Below are 20442 nucleotides of genomic sequence, written 5' to 3' on the forward strand. Positions count from 1 at the left end.
AAAATGTAAGCATAATTGCCGCAATCAGCCCTGCCACTTTGTGGTAATTATTTTAATGGCAGGTTTCACTTTCGATATTCCCCCCCCCCCCTTTCGTTTTTGAGAAAGGGCTCGGCACCAGAGCAGCCAGGCAAAGCTTTGACAGTTCATTTCCCGCAAGACAGGCAGCCTCCTCGAAACGGGAGAGCTTCGACCAGGTCCCTTGAAGCCGCAGTCCTGTGCAGCCTTTAAACTGAAGCTAGAAATGGCAATTTATGGTTTAACTCACTCTTCCATATGTTAAATATTTGGAATAATGTTGATGCCAAAGAGGCCGGGTTGCTAGGTCCAATTTCCGCCGAAGGGAAGCACGGCCATATTTATTTAAAGGCAGCAAAGCCGTGCGAGGTCATTATTGGGGTTGTTTTCCTCCGGACGGGGCCCAGCAACACCTGTATGTTTTTAAGCAATGCAAGCCATCTGTGCGGAGGAAGTTGCGTTGCCACAGCGACGGAGCACTAACATACACCGTGACAAAAGCCGAATGAACTCGGGGGTCATTGAAGTGGGTTTGCTGGTCAGGACTTATTCCGTCCGAGGAGATTTCATGGTGTGTGTGTGTGTGTGGGGGGGGGGGGGAGTCATGTCTATGAGGTACAGCCTCACTCTCAATCTTGTCCTCTTTTCCTTCCTGCTCCTCTTTTAAATAAATCCATTTTGGCCCCCCCACCCCCGCCTGTCCCAAAGGTAGAAAGCAAGTCTACTAACGGGCAAGTTCACTTGATGTTATCACTGTACATGGTCACCCTACTAGATTAGACCTCTGCCTGAAATCCTGGATCCAGAATTAACCCAGCATCTGGGACTCAAAATTCCTTTGAGCTGCTGTGGATCATAGCCGTTGTTCCCCGACGGTTTTGCCTAATTCTCTTTTCAAGGCATTAGGAGTTACTGCCTGTGTTGCATTTTGTGGCAGTAAGTTCTATAAGAAGCCCAGTCTTGCCAATCCACTTAGGATCATAGAGTTGGAAGAGACCCCAAGGGCCATCAACTCCTTGCCATGCAGAAACACTCCTGACAGATGGCCTTCCAGCCTCTCTTTAAAAACCTCCAAAAGAAGGAGGCTCCACCACTCTCCGAGGTCGTGCATTCCCCTCTTGAACAGACCTGACTGTCAGGAAGTTCTTCCTGATGTTTAGGTGGAATCTCTTTTCCTTCACCTTGAATCTGTTACTCCTGATCCTAGGTCTTTTCCCCACTTACCTCGACCCAAGGTTGCTGCGCGCTACTCCCAGCGCACGTCATTTCTGGCGCGCTCCCGGGCTTCCCCACGACCCCGCGCTCTGTGCGGGGTCATCAAAAGGCGCCATTTCGAGGAATGCCAGGAATGACGCATGCTGAGGGGGCGCAACAGTGGCAGCGTCGGGACGGCTGTGTTGTCGCCGCCCCTGTAGTGGGGAGTGCCGGGGGACCCCGCGCTACTTGGGGAGAGTAGCGCACAGCAGCAGGTAAGTGGGGAAACGACCCTAGTCTCTGGAGCAGCAGAAAACAAGCTTGCTCCCTCACCAACATGACATCCCTTCAGATATCTCAACAGGGCTATCATGCCGCCTCTTAACCTTCTCTTCAGCAAACTAAACATCCCCAGCTCCTTAAGTCTCTCCTCGAAGGGCAGGGATTCCAGACCTTTGACCATTTTGGTTGTCCTCCTCTGGACTCGTTCCAGCTTATCAATATACTTCTTGAATTGTGGTGCCCAGAACTGTGCCCAATATTCCACAATATTAGGGGAAATCGTTGGGGAACACAATATTTCAACTTCCGCCTCGCTGATCAATTCCACTTCATTGATTTGCTACTCAGTTGGGGTGAACCCATCCTGCAAAGAAGAACCACCCACCTACCTTATTTCTTCACTGATAACAGAGTACTGATTTGTCTATGTATTTATTTATTTATTTTTATTTATTGTTCCACTTTTATACCGCCCTCCCCCGGAGGGCTCAGGGCGGTTTACAACAATAACAAAGCAAGTGAACACATAAAACTTATAAAATTTTAAAAGCAGCGTTCAATATCGATAACCAATTAAGACAGATGGCGTCCAACTATTAAAAGCTCCTCCAAGAGGGAACAGCGGGCCTTAGTTGTTCCAGGCACCTTATCAGCGGCTGGGCTCTCCAAAGGCCTGGCGGAATAACTCAGTCTTGCAGGCCCTGCGGAATTCTTTAAGGTCCCGCAGGGCCCGGACAGCTGGAGGGAGAGCATTCCACCAGGCAGGGGCCAGGGCCGTAAACGCCCTGGCCCTAGTGGAGGCCAGCCGCATCATAGAGGGGGCGGGGATCACCAGCAGATTGGCCTCTGCTGAATGCAGAGACCAACTTGGGACATATGGGGCCAGACGGTCTCGAAGGTACGAGGGTCCCAGACTGCGTAAGGCCTTAAAGGTTAACACCAATACCTTGAAGACAATCCGGAACTCAACTGGGAGCCAATTTTTAAAAATTGGACTTCTGGTGATTGAGGATCAGGTGCAGGCGAAGAGAACTGTCGTCTTAACTTTTCTGTCAAGGAGAGGATCTTGAGATAAGTGGGGTCTTCCTTCTCCCATCAAAGATCTGGTAATCTTGCCCCACACATCTGCTTTGAAGAAGAGGCCAATTAACTCTGGCTTGAAGGGGACAGTCATAGAACTGAAAAAGGCCATAGTTAAAAACTGCCTTGTAGTTTTTATTTGAATGCCACTGTCCTTGGGGGCAGGACCATAATGGGGGGGCAGGACCCCCCTCCTCAAATCTGGCCTCTTTCTTTGCCTCAGTTGCTCGTGCATTCGGTTGAGAACTAGAGGGGTGGTCTGAAGATGGGCCCAATCTCTGTTTCTGGAACTGGTGCAAACACTGCTGGTTGTTGGGCTTCCGCAAGTGGTGTGCGATTTCCAGCAACTTGGTTTGGGAGGTCTCTGGCGAAACTCCAGTTTGCTGGGAAGACCCCTTTGTGGGGGCAGCCAGCATAGTATAGTGGTTAGAGTGTCCGGCTAGGATCCAGGCATCCCAGTTTTGAATCCACACTGTGCCACAGAAGCTTGCTGGATGACCACGGGCTGGTCGCACACAGTCTAATCTGCTTCACACGGTTGTTGTGAGGATAAAGTGAAGGAGATGAAAACGATGCAAGCCGCACTGGGCCCCCCTTGGAGAGGAAAGTGAGGTATAAACGAAGTAAATAAATAGGCCAAATTCCAGTTCACCAGAAGACTGCCTTGGGATGCCATGGCAGATTATTGGTCGACCGAAGACTGAAGCAGTCCCAAACTCGGAAGTTAGCAATTATGGTAGGTCGTGGGAAGAGACAGAAGGGAGCTCCGGAGCATGACCGCCTGGGCTCTTACCCGTCACAGAGCACTGTTGTAACACCTGAACCCGGCTTTGTCATTTCCCTCTGCCCGAGTTCTTTGGCTTCCTGCAGGCAAAACCATCACCTTGGATATTGGGATGCCGCATCTTGGTCTTTGCCAGAAGCGTGTGGCATCTTTGGCAACAAAGTAGGTTTGGGAAGCTGTCGGGTTTTCCCCCCCTTTGCTTTGTTTTGCACTCCATCCCCCCGCCCCCGCCCCCCATCCCAGCCTCTGCTGTTCTTCCGGCCTTCTGTTCTCCTTATTCTATAAGGTGTGAACCGTGAGCATTAAGGTCCCGTTAGTCATTTTTGAACGTGGCTGAAACCTCCTGCAGGAAAAAGAGGGATACGCGCTGGTGAAAGCAGCTGCTTACTGGCAAAAACTCAGCATATCTCTGCAAAAATCACGGAGATCGTCTTAAGGATTCGCGTTCCTGGAAATGAAACCCAAGAAGCTTACCTGCTTGTTTCTTGAGATGGAACTGTTCTCCTTTTTAGTTCTCCTTTTGTTTTCTATCATCTTGTACAGCTAGGGTCATGCTGCCTGAGTTTTTGGGCACAAATGCCTGCATCTCTTGGGCTGGTTCCTCACTTTCCCCTGCCAAGTGGGTACTCCTACCAATGATAACGCATTCATCTCCCCTCCAAACATTTTGTTTTTGTACAATCAGACTTTACTTCCCCGATAAGAAAACGATCAGGCAGCATTATTATCTGGGACTGGGTTGCATAATTGACTTTAACGAGATCAGTGTAGGCTGCATAATGGGAAAGCAGAGATTTTTCTGTAACGTGTTCATATCATCCTTTCTGTGGCTTTAGGGTTTTACTATCAATGTTTGTTTCCTGCATCCCTTTTTACTCCCCCAAGAGTTTTGTGGGTTTTTCCCTTAGCCGGTCATGCATTGGAATAAAATATTTGTATAAATAAAATTGAGTACCCCCCCCCCCCCATTTCATAGCGTGGTTTTATGTGTGTGACTTTGGACAGGTAGCAGAGTGGCATTTGGCTGTTGTGAGTTTCCCAGGCTGTGTGGCTATGATCCGGAAGTTTATGCTGCTAACGTTTCACCCGCAACTATGGCTGGCATCTTCAGAGGCATGTCAGGGTGAGATGTATTGCTCTCCGTGCCACAGTGTGCGGATGAAACGTTAGAAACGAAAACTGCCTGACCACAGGGCTGCAAAACTCCTACATGAACGATTACAAATCTCGTGATTGAACAGCATGTGAAATGAGGGATTATACCTGGAATCAATCATGCAGACTGGAAACAGTTACACAGATTTATTGAAATCATGCTGTCGGTCTGATTCCTGGATTTCTAGGCAGGTTACGCTTAGCTTCAGCTTTCGACCTGGAGAAACAGTGGTCTGCCTTGTGGCGCTATTGTGAGTACAGGAGCAAATTAGCAGGGTCAGGCATTTTGAGTGGTAAAGGAAAGGTGATGTTTCTGCTTTTCATGTTTTGTGCATGGCAGGCAATGGAGCCTACATAGTTCAGCAAAAGGTACCTGAATTTGCAAGCTGGAATGTAACAGGACTTATTGCTGTAGATGGACAACAGGGAAACATTCTGCATGAGCACAGCTCAATTAAAACACGTTAGAAGGCCCACCTTCTCCCAGCATCCTTTTCAACGTTGCCAATCAGGTGCATCTACGAGGTTCACAGTTCACATAGGATGTTCCCTGCATCCAGAGAGAGAGATGGTTTTTGGTATTTGAAGGTTCTGATGTAATTCTGAACTTGGCCTCAGACTGTGGATCAAAAAACCTGCATGGTAGGGCCAGATATAGAAGCGGGAGCTTTTCCCTACAAGCGGGAGGGGGGGGGGTCACAAAATAAACAAAAATGATGGAATTAAGGAACCCCAAACAGGCAAAACTCCTATACGAACAATTACAAATGCCATGATTGAAATGATTCCGTATGCATAGACATTGTAGCTCAAACAATAAACGCCAAACATGATCGCTTCCTTTCGGCCTTGCCTACCTTTCAGGGTGTTGTGAAAGGTAAAACAGAGGATAGCAGGAATACTGATGCCGCCCTGAGTAACCTTAAAGAGTAACCTTAAAGTTCCAGAAGTCCTCTCCCTTACTCAGATTTGAAACGACTTCAGCTGCCTTAAGACGGAAGTGGTTTAGAGATCTCTGAGAATGACAGCCACCTACGGAACTAGAAACAGGACACCGATTAACTTTAAACTTTTTTAAAAAAAAATTAAAATCTTCCTTGCTGATTTCTCTTGTCATTTGCCACTTTGCTCCAGAACGAGGAAGGAAAGAGTGGGGGCTGGGGGGGTGGGGTGGGGTGGGAGCTAATTTATTGCTGCATTAGCTTTCATATTGCCTTTCTGTCACCTAAATAGTTTCTAATGACTACCCTGGAGAGTAATTGGGAGCTTTTAAAAGTTTTGTGCTAAATTCTTTCTCTTTCCCCCTTGTGCTGCATATACTTTTTAAGACCCAAAGTTATGGATAACATTTTAACTCCCAGATGCTTCTGAACTGCGAGAGTTTATGCCTATCTTCGGCTACCGGAGTCTGCCTTTAGGAAGGCATTTTTTTCTCTTCTGTTAGTCCATCTGTGGCCATCCCTCTCTGCTATGCAGCAGCAAGCATGCCCGCCTTTCTTCCTGTCGGATTTCATATGTTGCAGTTTTGGTCTGCTTTAATTTTGCGGCTGCTGTTGTTGATTCCTTTCCTTCCTCTGTGCTGCTCGTGCATTACTGACAGGCACACAACGAACTGAAAAAAATGTTTGATTGGGAAAACATTTAGCGGGAGAAAGAGAAGATGCTGTGGAAATGAAGACTCAACAAGTGGAGTTTTCCCAAATAAAATTTAGCTTGGATATTTGAATGGAACCAAACAGCTTTTGAAATTTGAAGAGAAGTATTGATAGTAAGAATCCTCAAGAGACATCAAGAGAGGGGTAAGAAGGGCTTCTGGGAATGCACACTCTTCCCAAGAGCCTAGTTAACTCAGTGACCAAAAGGAAATGGAAGATGGAGGAAACTCACCAGGAAATTTCAGAAACGAAGAGAACAAGTTGATTAAAAATATAGGATTATGTTTCATTGGGACCTAGAATCATAGAGTTGGAAGAGACCCCAAGGGCCATCAAGTCCAACCCCCTGCCACGCACACAATCAAAGCATTCCTGACAGATGGCCATCCAGCCTCTCTTTAAAAACCTCCAAAGAAGGAGACTCCACCGCACTCCAAGGTCCTGCATTCCCCTCTCGAACGGACCTGACTGTCAGGAAGTTCTTCCTAATGTTTAGGTGGAATCTCTTTTCCTGCACCTTGAACCCATGACTCCTGGTCCTAGTCTCTGAGGCAGCAGAAAACAAGCTTGCTCCCTCACCAACATGACATCCCTTCAAGTATCTAAACAGGGCTATCATGTCACCTCTTCACCTTCTCTTCACCAAACTAAACATCCCTAGCTCCCTAAGCCTCTCCTCGTAGGGCATAGATTCCAGGCCTTTGACCATTAACCTCAGCAATTATTTTCCTGAGTCAGAACATATTATTATTTATTAGATTTTTACATGTTGAATTTCCTGTATTGTTGCTTTCATGTCGTTCCCATCAGAGACCAGAAATGCTTCAAGATTGCCTTGGATTCCAACAGTGAACTGCCTGAGTTTGAATTTGGCTGCCTCAGAAACAGCTCCCGTATTGAGGTGTCCATTATCGAAATACGTGTTAAAACGCTGTTATTGCAGATGGCGTTTTGCAATGGTTTGTTGACGCCACTTCTGATAATGCATTTTGTGCACAGATTGTGGAGTGAGACAATTCAGTCTTCAGACTTGGGTGGTTGGAGGGGGGGGGGGCACCTGATAGATTGTTTGCCTGAGCTGCCCCAGAGCGTAGAGACCCGAAAGCTGTGATTGCTGGCAAGGATCCAACTCAGCTGTGGATCCGTGTGTGTGCTGTTTTCCACATCTGTATCTGTCTCCTCCAGAGAAATCCGTGGGGCCAGAGCAGCACAGGGATCTCTTTGTTTGGATGTCTCATTTAGCATGCGCAAGGGCTCCGCGCTCAACAGCTCTTTATTTTTAAAAGCATATCTCAGTTGTGGATTGAGGATGAGAATGCAGTGGGGTACCCAGAGGTTGCCCGAAAATACACACCTCCATACTTTTCTTTTCCTGCAATTTTATTATTGCACACACAATCAAATATTGTCGTCCCCTCCTTTATTAAAAGCAACCACCCATTGGTTGGTTCTTCTTGTGTTTCTGCAGAGAAATAAATGGCTACTCTCTGTTTCTTGATTATCAAGTACTGGTTTCCAGTTGAATTCTAAACTTTGGTTTGTGTTGTTTCATGTTAATCTATTAAACTGATTGGCCAAGGTTCTTACATTGTAATGACTGAGGCAGCTTCCAGGCTGATATTACACAAAAAATCAGCAGAGAAATGAATCACAGAATCATAGAGTTGGAAGAGACCCCAAGGGCCATCAAGTCCAACCCCCTGCCATGCAGGAAGATACAATCAATGGCCCTCCAGCCTCTGTTTACAAACCCTCCAAAGAAGGTGACTCCACAACTCTGTGAGGCAGCGCACTCCACTGTCGAACAGTTCTGACTGTCAGGAAGTTCTTCCTGATGTTTAGGTGGAATCTCTTTTCCTTCACCTTGAACCTGTTACTCCTGGTCCTAGTCTCTGGAGCCGCAGAAAACAAGCTTGCTCCCTCACCAACATGACACCCCTTCAAATATCTCAACAGGGCTATCATGTCGCCTCTTAACCTTCTCTTCACCAAACTAAACATCCCCAGCTCCCCTAGTCTCTCCTCGAAGGGCATGGATTCCAGACCTTTTACCATTTTGGTTGTCCTCCTCTGGACCTTTCCAGCTTGTCAATATTCTTCTTAAATTGCGGTGCCCAGAACTGAACATAGTTCTCAAGTTCTTCTTCTTCTTCTTCTTCTTCTTCTTCTTCTTCTTCTTCTTCTTCTTCTTCTTCTTCTTCTTCTTCTTCTTCTTCTTCTTCTTCTTCTTCTTCTTCTTCTTCTTCTTCTTCTTCTTCTTCTTCTTCTTCTTCTTCTTCTTCTTCTTCTTCTTCTTCTTCTTCTTCTTCTACAATGACATTCCTCAATCTAGACAATATACTCTTATTGATGCATCCCAGAATTGTGTTGGCTTTCATGAAGATGATAGACTTGCTGCCAGGCAGTCAGTAAGCTGAAGCTTGACTTAAAAATGACCCTGGCTCAGACTGAAGTCTTTGGCCCCAGGACTTTGCATCCATCTGCTCAACTGCTTGTGCCGAGCAGCTCTGTAGCACATGGACGGCTGGTCCATTGGAATCCTCTTTCTTCAGTCAGTAAATATGGACAACGGGGTTCAAATATTGGCTTAGCCATTCTTTCTCCTTGAGGTTTTCATTTGCAGGGGGAGGGTTTCTTCTGCCTGTCGCAGACCCCCGAGGAAGCAGTGATGCAGTGGTTAAGAGCAAGTGCACTCTAATCTGGAGGAACCGGGTTTGATTCTTCGCTCTGCCACTTGGGCTGTGGAGGCTTATCTGGGAAATTCAGATTAGCTTGTACACTCCAACACACACCAGCTGGGAGCCCTTGGGCTAGTCACAGTTCTTCGGAGCTCTCTCAGCCCCACCTACCTCACAGGGTGTTCGTTGTGAGGGGGGAAGGGAAAGGAGTTTGTAAGCCCCTTTGAGTCTCCTTACAGGAGAGAAAAGGGGGATATAAATCCAACTCTTCTTCTTCTTCTTCTTCTTCTTCTTCTTCACCTTCACTAACTGTATTTTCCCAACAAAATGCAAAATGTGATAAAGGACGGCACATGATGTGCTCCACTGTTTTCCAAGACAGCACTTTGAAAAAAGCAAGGCCTTGGGAAATTGGCTTCTTTTTCTGCGCCCAGCTAGGCGCCCTTGCTGAACATTTTCCACACGTGTGAGGCGAGTGCGGCCGTTGAAATCTGGGCCCTTTTTTCCCCTTTATTCCATCTTAAATTGCATCCCTTCCCTTCACCCCGATAACAGTAGCGCTCATTGTGTCCCGGCTGTGCAGCTGCTGAAATTTGACGAGATCCAACCGAAGAAAACGGGAGCAGGTGGGTCAACAATGTGACCCTTTCGTTCCCAGCAGTATCAGTATGCAGCCAGGGCCCGTTGGCGGTGGGACGGGAGTAATCAGGGGAGGGGGGAGCGCTGTGGAACGGAGTCCAGAAGGGGCATCCTTGATGAGAATCGCTTGTGTGTGTGTGTACGTGTTGTGGTTTTCATTTGCAAAGGGCCACAAGTATCGTGGGATCTTAAGTGGGACTGCCCAAGTGTGGAAAGATGGCAGAGGATTTCTATTGATAAATAGTTTGTTGAGAACTGCTCTTCTTTGCTCCCTCTTCCCTCAGGCCCCATCCGCACATGCAGAATAGTGCACTTCCAATCCACTTTCAATCCAGTGTGTTGTCAAAGGCCTGGAAAACCACACAACACCCCATTCTCAATCCACTTTGCAGCTGGATTTTACTGTGCCGAATAGCAAAATCAACTTGCGAACGATTGTGAAAGTGGATTGAAAGTGCGTTATTCTGCATGTACGGACGGGACTTCAGGCTGGTATACAGCATTCCAACATTGATCCAGTTCTTCAGAAATTAGACAGTCAGATCTTATGCTAAGTTGTACAATTGGTTCGACTAATGCAGCAGTGCGTATTCTGATTGGCTGTTGCTGTCCATGGTCCCCAGAAGAAGCATCTCCTGTCCTGCGGGCCTTCACATTGCTCACCTGGAGATGTTCAGCCTAATGGACTCATGTTCCAGGATGGCATGGACGTAAGGAGGAACATCCCAACAGTTGGAAAAGTCAGATGGAGGAACCAGTGACCTGGGCCGGGAGTCTCCTCTCTCTCACTGAGCCATCATGGTGTAGTGGTGAAGAGCAAGTGGATTCTAATCTGGAGAACCGGGTTTGATTCCCCACTCCTTCACCTGAGCGGCAGAGTCTTATCTGATGAACCAGATGTGTTTCCGCACTCCTACATTCCTGCTGGGGGACCTTGAGCCAGTCCCAGTTCTCTCTGAACTCTCTCAGCCCCACCTGCCTCATGAGGTGTCTGTGGTGGGGAGAGGAGAAAGGGAAAGGAGCTTGTAAGCCACCTTGAATCTCCTTACAGGAGAGAAAGGTGGGATATAAATCCAAATTCTTCTTCTTCTTCTGAAGTTTTTCAAGCAGTGATTTGGGCAGCCATCTGCCTTGAGCCGGGGCCTGGAAGGCCTCTCCCAGCTCTGTGTCATGGTTTCAATGTGGAGACCTCAAGAGGAGAAATTGGCTTGCTTCACTCCTGTCTGAACTAACTGTTCCCCCTTCCCTCACAGAAACCAGACTGCGAACTGTCCATTCCCTCGAGCCTCTGAATGTTCTGTGGCTCCAGAGCTCTTCAGCCAGACAGCATCAGAGGCTGTCTTGCTGCACATCTAAAATAATGGTTCTGCTGCAACTTTGTGATGGGGCTGGGCGATGCCACTGTCCTCTTCCAAGTAGCAGGGCCAACCTTCGTCCTCAGACCCTTTGTTGAAAGGTGGGCCTCTCAAAGGAGGGACCCACGGGGGGGGGGGGGGGGGGATTGCTCACAAAGAATTACGGAGCCAGGAAAGAGGTCCCATCTGGCACTTTGGGGCCTGGCAGTAGTTTAATGAAGTGGCTTATTTTGTCGAGGGAAATGCTTCTTCTCCCTCCCCACTCGTAAAGCTGCGACTCTTAAAAAATTCGGCTCGTAAGACGGGACGGGAGCTCGCCAAAGCCCCCTGTTCCTCTCAGCAGCTGCCCCTGACTGAAGCCATCAGTGGGGTTCGAACTATGCCATTACGCAGAGTGTAAGCCCCCACCCTTCCACCCCCACTAGTCCACTGGCTGTTAACCTCCATTGAGCCCTTAACTCAGCTGTCACAGTGGGTAATTTAAGGGTATTTTTTTCCAAGCCAAACAGCTGGGTGAGTTCTGTTTATTCCTCCTTGGCTGATCCCTAAGATTCCCCCCGCCACCTTTTTCCAGCTGCATGATGGAGTTCTTCTTCTCCTCTACCCCTGCCCCCCTGCCTGTTTTTCAACCAGATTGCAATGTTGGAACCAGCTCCAAATGGCAGTGCCAGCATTCAGTCCTGAATAAGCGAGGCAGGTGCCTTCGAGAATCTGCCTTCTCCTTGGAGCCGAGCCGAGTGCAGCCTGAGCCGGCTGGTGTGCTTTGCACAGGAAACGCTGTGTCTTAAACCTGGCGGGGAACGCTACAGGCCACCCCTCGCTGGCCACTAAAACACCAGTTCTGGCGTCCCCACCTGGAATGAGAGCCCGTGGGGTGTTAAAGTCAGAGAGTTGGACAAAGATCCGGGAAACTCAGGTGCAGATCCCCACAATACCATGGAAGCTGGGGGCAGTCGTATGCCCTTAGCTTAACCTGCCTTTTAGGGTTGTTGTGAGGATAAAATGGAATATCAGTGCTATCAGTGCTATCAGTCACAGACCAGGAAAGGGATTTGGGCGTCTTAGTTGATAGTTCCATGGGAATGTCAACTCAATGCATGGCAGCTGTGAAAAAGGCAAACTCTATGCTGGGGATCATTAGGAAAGGAGTTGATAATAAAACTGCAAAGATTGTCATGCCCTTATATAAAGCAGTGGTGCCACCGCACTTGGAGTACTGTGTTCAGTTCTGGTCGCCACATCTCAAAAAGGACATCGAAGAGATAGAAAAAGTGCAGAGAAGGGCAACGAGGATGATTGAAGGATTGGAGCACCTTCTTTATGAAAAGAGGCTGCAGCGTTTGGGACTCTTAAGTTTGGAGAGGAGACGTCTGAGGGGGGATATGATTGAAGTCTATAAAATTATGCATGGGATAGAAAATGTTGACAGAGAGAAATTTTTCTCTCTTTCTCACAATACTAGAACCAGGGGGCATGCATTGAAAATGCTGGGGGGAAGAATTAGGACTAATAAAAACAAACACTTCTTCACGCAACGTGTGATTGGTGTTTGGAATATGCTGCCACAGGAGGTGGTTATGGCCACTAACCTGGATAGCTTTAAAAAGGGCTTGGACAGATTTATGGAGGAGAAGTCAATCTATGGCTACCATTCTTGATCCTCCTTGATCTCAGATTGCAAATGCCTTAGTAGACCAGGTGCTCAGGAGCAGCAGCAGCAGAAGGCCATTGCTTTCACATCCTGCATGTGAGCTCCCAAAGGCACCTGGTGGGCCATTGTGAGTAGCAGAGAGCTGGACTAGATGGACTCCGGTCTGATCCAGCAGGCTATTTCTTATGTTCTTATGTTCTTATGAATAGAGGTGAGTGATGTCAGCTGGGTCCCTGCTAGGGAGAAAAGCGGGGTGTAAATGAAGTAAATAAATAAAACAACAACCAGACAGTAATTTTGCACTAGACACTTTGCACTAGTGCAAGGAGAGCTAGCAAGCCAAGGAGAGCTAGCAAGCCAAGTCATTGCCAGAGGTTATAACCTGGGTAAGCAAGAAGGAACAACTTGGGTAGTTTTGTTGGTCTGGAGGTAGTGGTCTTGTAGTCGCCCCCCCCCCCTCAATTTTTTTTTGCTGTAGTGCACAATTAAACTTCCCAGATAGCAAACAGGAAAAACGTCATGCCTCTTCTCAGTGAGTTAATTCTCTTTTATTCAGTTGGGTCAGAAAGGCGCTATGTACATGCACAGAGATTTCCTAGGGGTTCATACTTTAACAGGGGTTTCATGGGGGTTTGGTGTTGTGCTTTTGGGAAACGCGAAGGCTTTGTGCCAAAGCTGTGTGAGGACAGGTGTGTGTTGGGGGTGGGTGGAGGGGCTCATTGCTGCCGATCCAACACGTGTAGTTGTTTTTCTGCAACCGGAGCCGAATCATTAGCATGTGAAAGGTTGGACAACACCGGCCGTCTTGTGGGAGCAGAATCTGATGAGAGATGTACTACCTTTCGGGTGCCAGTTTAGCGGCCATAACTGCGATTCACTTGCCATCGGGTGTAACAATTAATCTTTCAAACTCTGCCTGATCCGTGGCTTCCCCGAAGCAGCTGCCGATGCAGCGGCCGGCTCGCCCCCCCCCCCCCCCCCACCGTGGCACTGGCTTTGGAAACCGAGCGATATCTCCTAGTAACCGCAGGATGTGTGCTGATAAAAGGCGAATCTTCTCCCTTTATGAACAAGGCTCAATCACCAAGGCAGGAAAAATAAGTCATTAAGTTTTAATTGGAGGAAACTGTTGGGTCTTCAGTTAGCTGGAACAAAAGAGAGGGGGATTTCCATTAATTATTGCTTTTCTTCCTCAAACGTTGAACGTGACAAATTGTCTGGAGATGGAAATCCACTCCTTCCAGCGTCTCTGCCACCGATTCCTCATTGGTGATCTCACGAGCTATTCAAGAGCCCTGTCATTGCATAAGACAAACATTTCCCAACTCTGTGCTGAGAGAAAGCTTCTAGTGTTCTGCAGGTAATCCAGTCATTAAACAATGGAAGGCTTTGGTGAGGCTGCCTGCTAAACATCTGCATGATTCACTGTTCAGATTTTATTATGGGGCGGTCAGTCATTCTAGCATTCCTCTGGATTGGGTATGATTGGATTGTTGTCGCTTGTGATAAAGAGTGCCCCCTGCATCTCTGCATGAGTCATTGCTCTGTCTTCATGTTGGGAGACTGGCTCCTAGGCCTATTCTGACACCTTAACCATTTATTTATTTATTTATTTATTTGCTTGCTTGCTTGCTTGCTTGCTTGCTTGCTTGCTTGCTTGCTTGCTTGTTTATTTATTTATTTATATTAGATTTTATAGACCGCCTAATCCACAAAGGGCTCTAGGCGGTTCACAATGCAATAAAACCCAATACATTAATTAAAACATCTAAAAACATTTGAAGTTCAGTATGCAGCATTATATCGGTGGCACCTCATCTTGTGGCCGGCCTTAAGTCTGGGAGGGGCTGGCAGCACCCAAGATGAAACCAGTGGGGGCACTGCCTGAGATGAGAAAACCATGGCAGGGCCGCACAAGGGGGCAGCTAATCCACAGCCAGCCTCACCATGACACGCCACTAGCTGTCTAGCTCTGACCTGTACTCTTGGCTCAAGGTGACAACCCAGACAGTTCTGGAGAGGCCCTTCTGTTATTCAGAGCAGCGGTAGTTGGCTGGAGAGACCTTTCTGAGACAGCACCCCACAGCCTTCTTTCTATACAATGAACAAAGGACAGTCTGCTTCACTGTTTTTGCCCAAAGAACAGAGAAGATCTCTCAACCGCTATGTCCTACTGCACAGGTGTCAAATTCGCGATCTTCCAGATGTTATGGACTACAATTCCCATCACCCCCTGCCAGCATCATGCTGGCAGGGGATGATGGGAACTGTAGTCCATAACATCTGGAAGGCCACAAGTTTGACACCTATGCCCTACTGGCTCTTCGGACAACTTGGATCCCCCGCCCTTCCACATGAGTGGCAGACCCTCGGAGAGCTAGGTTTGTCCCCTCACTCCTCCACATGCAGCCTGTTGGGTGACCTTGGGCCAGTCACAGTTCTCTCTGACCTCTCTTAGCCCCAGCTATGTCACAAGGTGCCTGTTGTGGGAAGAGGAAGGGAAGGAGTTTGTAAGCCACTTTGAGACGCCTTAAAGGTAGAGAAAAGTCAGGAATAAATCCAAACTCCTCCTCTTCTTCTCCAGAAGAAGAAAGGTCTCACCACTCCAGCAGGAGGAACAAACCAGGATGTGTCGTGCTCAGTGTTGGTGGCGTCGTTCTTTGCTCCTTTCTGTGGCTTTTGGAAGAAATGCAGATGCAGGAGGAGCAAGATTTCAGTTGAAGCCCCATCAGACCAATCTTTCCACTCGAGGCTTGCCACAGCAACTTGAATGGCAGCAACAGCAATGACCCGCCCTTGTCTGTTGGTGTAAGAACAACTGTTTGCTCCCCCCCCCCCCATTTTCATTTCTGAATAACCATTTGGATGTTTGTGTTGCAGGAAATCTTGCTGTAACGGAAACAAAATGCCAGTACAGGAATGCCAATGCTATTCTGGGCTGTATCAATAGGAGCATAGTGTCAAGATCAAGGGATGTAATTGTTCCTCTCGATTCTGAATTGATTAGACCTCACCTGGAATATTGTGTACAGTTCTGGGCACCGCAATTCAAGAAGGATATTGACAAGCTGGAACAGGTCCAGAGGAGGGCAACCAAAATTGTCAAAGGTCTAGAAACCATGCTGTACAAGGAGAGGTTTAGGAAGCTGGGTATGTTTAGTTTGGTGAAGAGAAGGTTAAGAGGTGACATGATAGCCCTGTTTAGATACTTGAAGGGATGTCATATTGGTGAGGGAGCAAGCTTGTTTTCTGCTGCCTCAGAGACTAGGACCAGGAGTCATGGGTTCAAGGTGCAGGAAAAGAGATTCCACCTAAATATCAGGAAGAACTTCCTGATAGTAGGGGCTGTGCAACAGAGGAATGCACTACCTTGGAGTGTCGTGGAGTCTCCTTCTTTGGAGTTTTTTAAAGAGAGGTTGGATGGCCATCTGTTGAGAGTGCTTTGATTATGTATTCCTGCATTGCAAGGGGTTGTTGGTCTTGATGGCCCTTGGGGTCTCTTCCAACTCTATGATTCTACTCTAGTTTGCCTGTCGTTGGAGGGACTTGCTTTTCTTTAGCATCTTCCTCAACCCAAAGTCTTGGCACGTGCTGCGTGGAGTTGTCCTGTCCAGGGCAGGGAGTTTGCTCCAAGAAAATCCAGGAGCACATCCAGGTGGGGGCAGGGCAGGATTGCCCCTCAGCTCTTTTTGCACTTCATCGGGGGCTGTTGCTTATCTGTGTATCTGCTCCTCTTGGTGGCTGAAGGCATCTGGGTTGGATTTCTGTATGAACAATTTGCTAGAATTCTCTTTGACAGCTGCCGGTGGTCCAGGAAAACGCCCCCACCCTGCCAAGCCTGGCTCGAGAGGCAAAATGCCATTTTTGAAACCATAAAGAATCACCCCTTTTTTATTCCTGGGGTGGGGTGGGGGCCTGAAAGGTTGTGGGAAATTGAAAATAAAAAGCAGTACTTGCTGTCATACCGAGGTTAAAGTTAACGCCAGTACTTTATGAACATGGATTGGACCATGTTCAACAGTGTGAGAAAAGGAGAGGTTTGGTATATTTTTGCAAAGTATATGTGTAAATGAGTTTGCCTGATTAAAACAGTAAGTCCAGATGCAGCTGGTGTTAGCAATGGAGTTTCTGGTGTTCTGGGCTGAGGCACCTGGCTAAGGGGGCTGTGATTCACGACAGCTTTGTTTCCACTTCTGGACCCATCTTCTGGGACCACCAATTTTTAATTTTCAAAAACTAGCAAACTTCCTTCTCATCCTGGCCGAATCAAGGGTGTATATGTTACAGCGAGACAATACCATACAAGTCCATCAAATCCAGGAGAAGGCTTCATTCAGTCCTTTCCTTTAATGCACTGTTTCTATTTGCAGAGGGTTTTTGTTTTGCTTTTTCCGAGCATAGCTGCAGCTTGAAATGGTGCGAGCTGATTAAAGCTTTTTGTTCACAATTTATAAACTGGATACCCCTATTCTGGAATTGTCAGTTTCGAATGCAAGAAAGTTAATTTGACCCCAACATGAATGCTTTGCTTTCAGAAGTGGCGTAGTGGTTTGCTTGCAGGTGTACTCTAATCTGGAGGAACCAGGTTTGATTCCCTGCTCTGCCGCCTGAGCTGTGGAGGCTTATCTGGGGTATTCAGATTAGCCTGTACACTCCAACACACGCCAGCTGGGTGACCTTGGGCTAGTCACAGCTCTTTGGAGCTCTCTCAGCCCCACCTACCTCACAGGGTGTTTGTTGTGAGGGGGGAATGGAAAAGAGTTTGTAGGCCCCTTGAGTCTCCTTACAGGAGAGCAAAGGGGTGATATAAATCTAACTCTTCTTCTCCTCCTCCTCCTCCTCCTCCTCCTCCTCCTCCTCCTCCTCCTCCTCCTCCTCCTCCTCCTCCTCCTCCTCCTTCTTCTTCTTCTTCTTCTTCGAGAAGCTGTTCTTAGGCGTGATTTATCTTTCTCAATTACGGCATCCCTTTGTTCTGTAGCAACTGACTCTACTCTGTTATTTCCCTGCAGGTTGGGAATCTCAGCTTCTCGAAACGGGTTTCTTAGGGATTTTCTTGTGCCCATTCTGGACGCTCTCCCGATTGCCAAGACACACACCCCCTTCCCGCATCGTCATCTGGGGCTATCGATGGCTTATCTTCAGAATCATGCTGGGAGCGGTAAGTGAACATTTAGTGGCTTTTTATTTGACATTTAGTTGCTCCCACTGTAGCTGCTGATCTCAAGCAAGTGGAAGAAATAACCAGTCTGGCAAAAATCTTGCATCAGTCAGGCTGCTAAAGTGTCCTGTTGTCTAGTTGCCTGTGGTCAGTAGAAATCACCTTCAGGCAACCATTAGACCTACTTTTCAAAAATATGGGGTTTTTTTTAAATCAGAAAAGACACTGAATGGCAGGGGGTTGGACTGGATGGCCCTTGGGGGTCTCTTCCAACCCTATGATTCTATGACCGAGGGGGCGTAGTCAGAGGTGGGATCCAACCAGTTCTCACCACTTCTCTAGAAGTGGTTACTAATTTTTTCTGAGTGCCAAGAAGGGGTTACTAAAGCAACCTCCCTGCCCAATAGGGACTGGAGGTGCGTGTGTGCGGTGGCGCCACTGTTTGAATCCCACCATCATCGGAACCTGTTATTAAAATTTTTGGGATAAATTTTTGGATCCCACCACTGGGCGTAGTGCTTAAAACTACCCTTTAAGCCTAGGTATATGTTTGCTGCGATGCTATCAGATGTTTGCCAGGTTCTGGTGGAGGGGACAGCTAAGGTGGCAAACTGACAGCAATAGAATGTTTAGAAAAAGTGCATATTTTGTTTTAAGGGAAGCGAAAGAGCAACCCGGCTGCATCTGGGGCGCTCATAGATTACCACCTGCTTTCGACAACACGTGAAGCAGACTTTTTTAAAAGTCACAGTTTGGGAATCAGAATAATTGCTCAGTGTTTACATCCTTGTTGTGCAACCAGCGAGGGGCCGGAGCCCAGGTTCCCATTCCACATACATGGTAAACGGGCTGTTTTTCTTGAACGTTTCGGCCCCCTTAGTTACAAATCTCCACACGCTAGCCTGTTGAGGGGTTAAGCTTTCTCCATGTGCTGGTTCTTGAATTATTCGGGGATCTTCACCGTTCCTGACGAAGTTTCTTTAATTTCCTCGGGTCTCTCTTGCGTTCTGCTTCTGAAGACGCCAGTCAAACGGAGCTGGGGAAATGTTTCCTCCCTCCATTTCTGCTTTCCCCCTCCTGCGTTGCAGGTGCTGATTGTGGCTGGCCCGGCCCGGGGAACTCCTCCTCTTGTCCCCAAGATGACACCTGCTTCTTCCCAGGAGACAGAACAAGACTCCGTGGTCTGCAGAAACGATCAAGCCTTCCCACAGCAAGGGACCTTTTGGGCTGCGAGGCGCTGATGCACCTGTTATGTGCAGCCAAGGTCCAGCGTCCGAAGCTTAGTTTTTAAAGTAGGAAAACAAGGCAATTCCCCCCCCCCTTTTGGAGGGGTCACTCTCAGGACATTGCTTGAGAGGTGGTGGTTTCATTTGCAAATTGGTCTCTGGGTTGAGAGCAATGCTTATGTTTCTCCTATCGGCCGTCCAGGCAAAAAAAACGAACAGTCAAATCCTGTGCCTTGCTCATCCCAGTTCAGGTCCAAATTTATGCAAATAGAGAACGATTTGCATAATTCTGCAGCCAGAAAAAGGAGGCGGAGAGGCCCCTCAGCCCCAGCCAGAGTCCAGTGAAATACTTAATCTGCCCTCACACACTTACTGAAGTTATATTTCATTAGCTGTTGCCTGCCTGTTTCAAAGCTTTGCTTCTCATCCACAAGGACTGGGAATGGTGAAAAGAATAGTGAAAAAGCAAAACAGTTATTTCAGCGGCCAGTTTCGCAAGTGTGCAAGGCAGTCCTGGAGGATGGGAATACATTTAGAAGAAGAAGAAGAGGAAGAGGAAGAAGAAGAAGAAGAAGAGGAGGAGGAGGAGAAGGAGGAGTTTGAAAAATCTACTATTAGCTTCCATTGTAAACAATGGGGGATGGGGTATCCCCTTTGGAGGTCAATAACTTTGGATCCCCTGACCCAAACTTCACCAAACCTGGCTGGTATCATACAGAGACTCTCCTGACGAGACCAGCCAGGTTTGGTGAAGTTTGGTTCAGAGGGTCCAAAGTTATGGACCCTCAAAAGGGTAGCCCCATCTACTAATAGCTCCCATTGAAAACAATGGGGAATGGGGGCACCTCCTTTGGGGGTCCATAACTTTGGACCCCCTGAACCAAACGTTGGCTGGTATCATCGGGAGAGTCTTCTGAGGGTACCCTGAAATTTTGGTGCCTCTAGCATAAAAACTGCACCCCCTGCTGGCCGGCAAAGTAAAACACACACAAATTTTTAATGACCCGCATATAAGTCGAGGGGAGCTTTTTCAGCATTAAAAATGTGCTGAAAAATTCGACTTATACATGAGTATATATGGTATATTGGCCTGTGGTCCTCTGGCCAGCGTGGTGTGGTGGTTAAGAGCAGGTGCACTCTAATCTGGAGAACTGGGTTTGATTCCCCGCTCTGCCGCTTGAGCTGTGGAGGCTTATCTGGAGAACCAGATTAGCTTGTACACCATAACTCTGGCCTGCAGGATGTTTGCCTCTCCCGTATGTCAACAAAGAAGACATTCACGGTGGTTCCCGGGGCTTCATTTGCTGAGAACTTGGGTCTGAGCACACCTGGAGAATTACAGTTCTCTGGATAGCTGAGATCCCCTCTCAAATCTTATATTTTAATGTCCTGACTCTGAGTATGAATTATGACACCCTGAAGCTGAATACTGAACTGGCATTGCCGTCCGGAAATAATACAGAATGCTGATAATCATACAGGAAAAGACCACATTTTCTTCCCGGTGCACATTGCTAGTTTTTATTTCTGGCTGTGCGCTCTCTTGCAGCGCTTCCTAACGTGGGTG

At 47.7% G+C, this 20442-nt stretch overlaps 1 protein-coding gene across 1 annotated transcript in view; it reads left to right on the plus strand.

The window, feature by feature from the left end:
- Positions 1–20442, plus strand: part of LMF1 (lipase maturation factor 1) — a 132993-nt gene that overhangs the window by 21034 nt on the left and 91517 nt on the right. The window contains exon 4 of the mRNA XM_048495540.1: positions 17501–17649. Coding sequence (XP_048351497.1) covers positions 17501–17649 — 149 coding nt within the window. The remainder of the gene's footprint in view (positions 1–17500; positions 17650–20442) is intronic.

Source organism: Sphaerodactylus townsendi, linkage group LG04 (assembly GCF_021028975.2).
Source record: "Sphaerodactylus townsendi isolate TG3544 linkage group LG04, MPM_Stown_v2.3, whole genome shotgun sequence".
Lineage (NCBI taxonomy): Eukaryota > Metazoa > Chordata > Lepidosauria > Squamata > Sphaerodactylidae > Sphaerodactylus > Sphaerodactylus townsendi.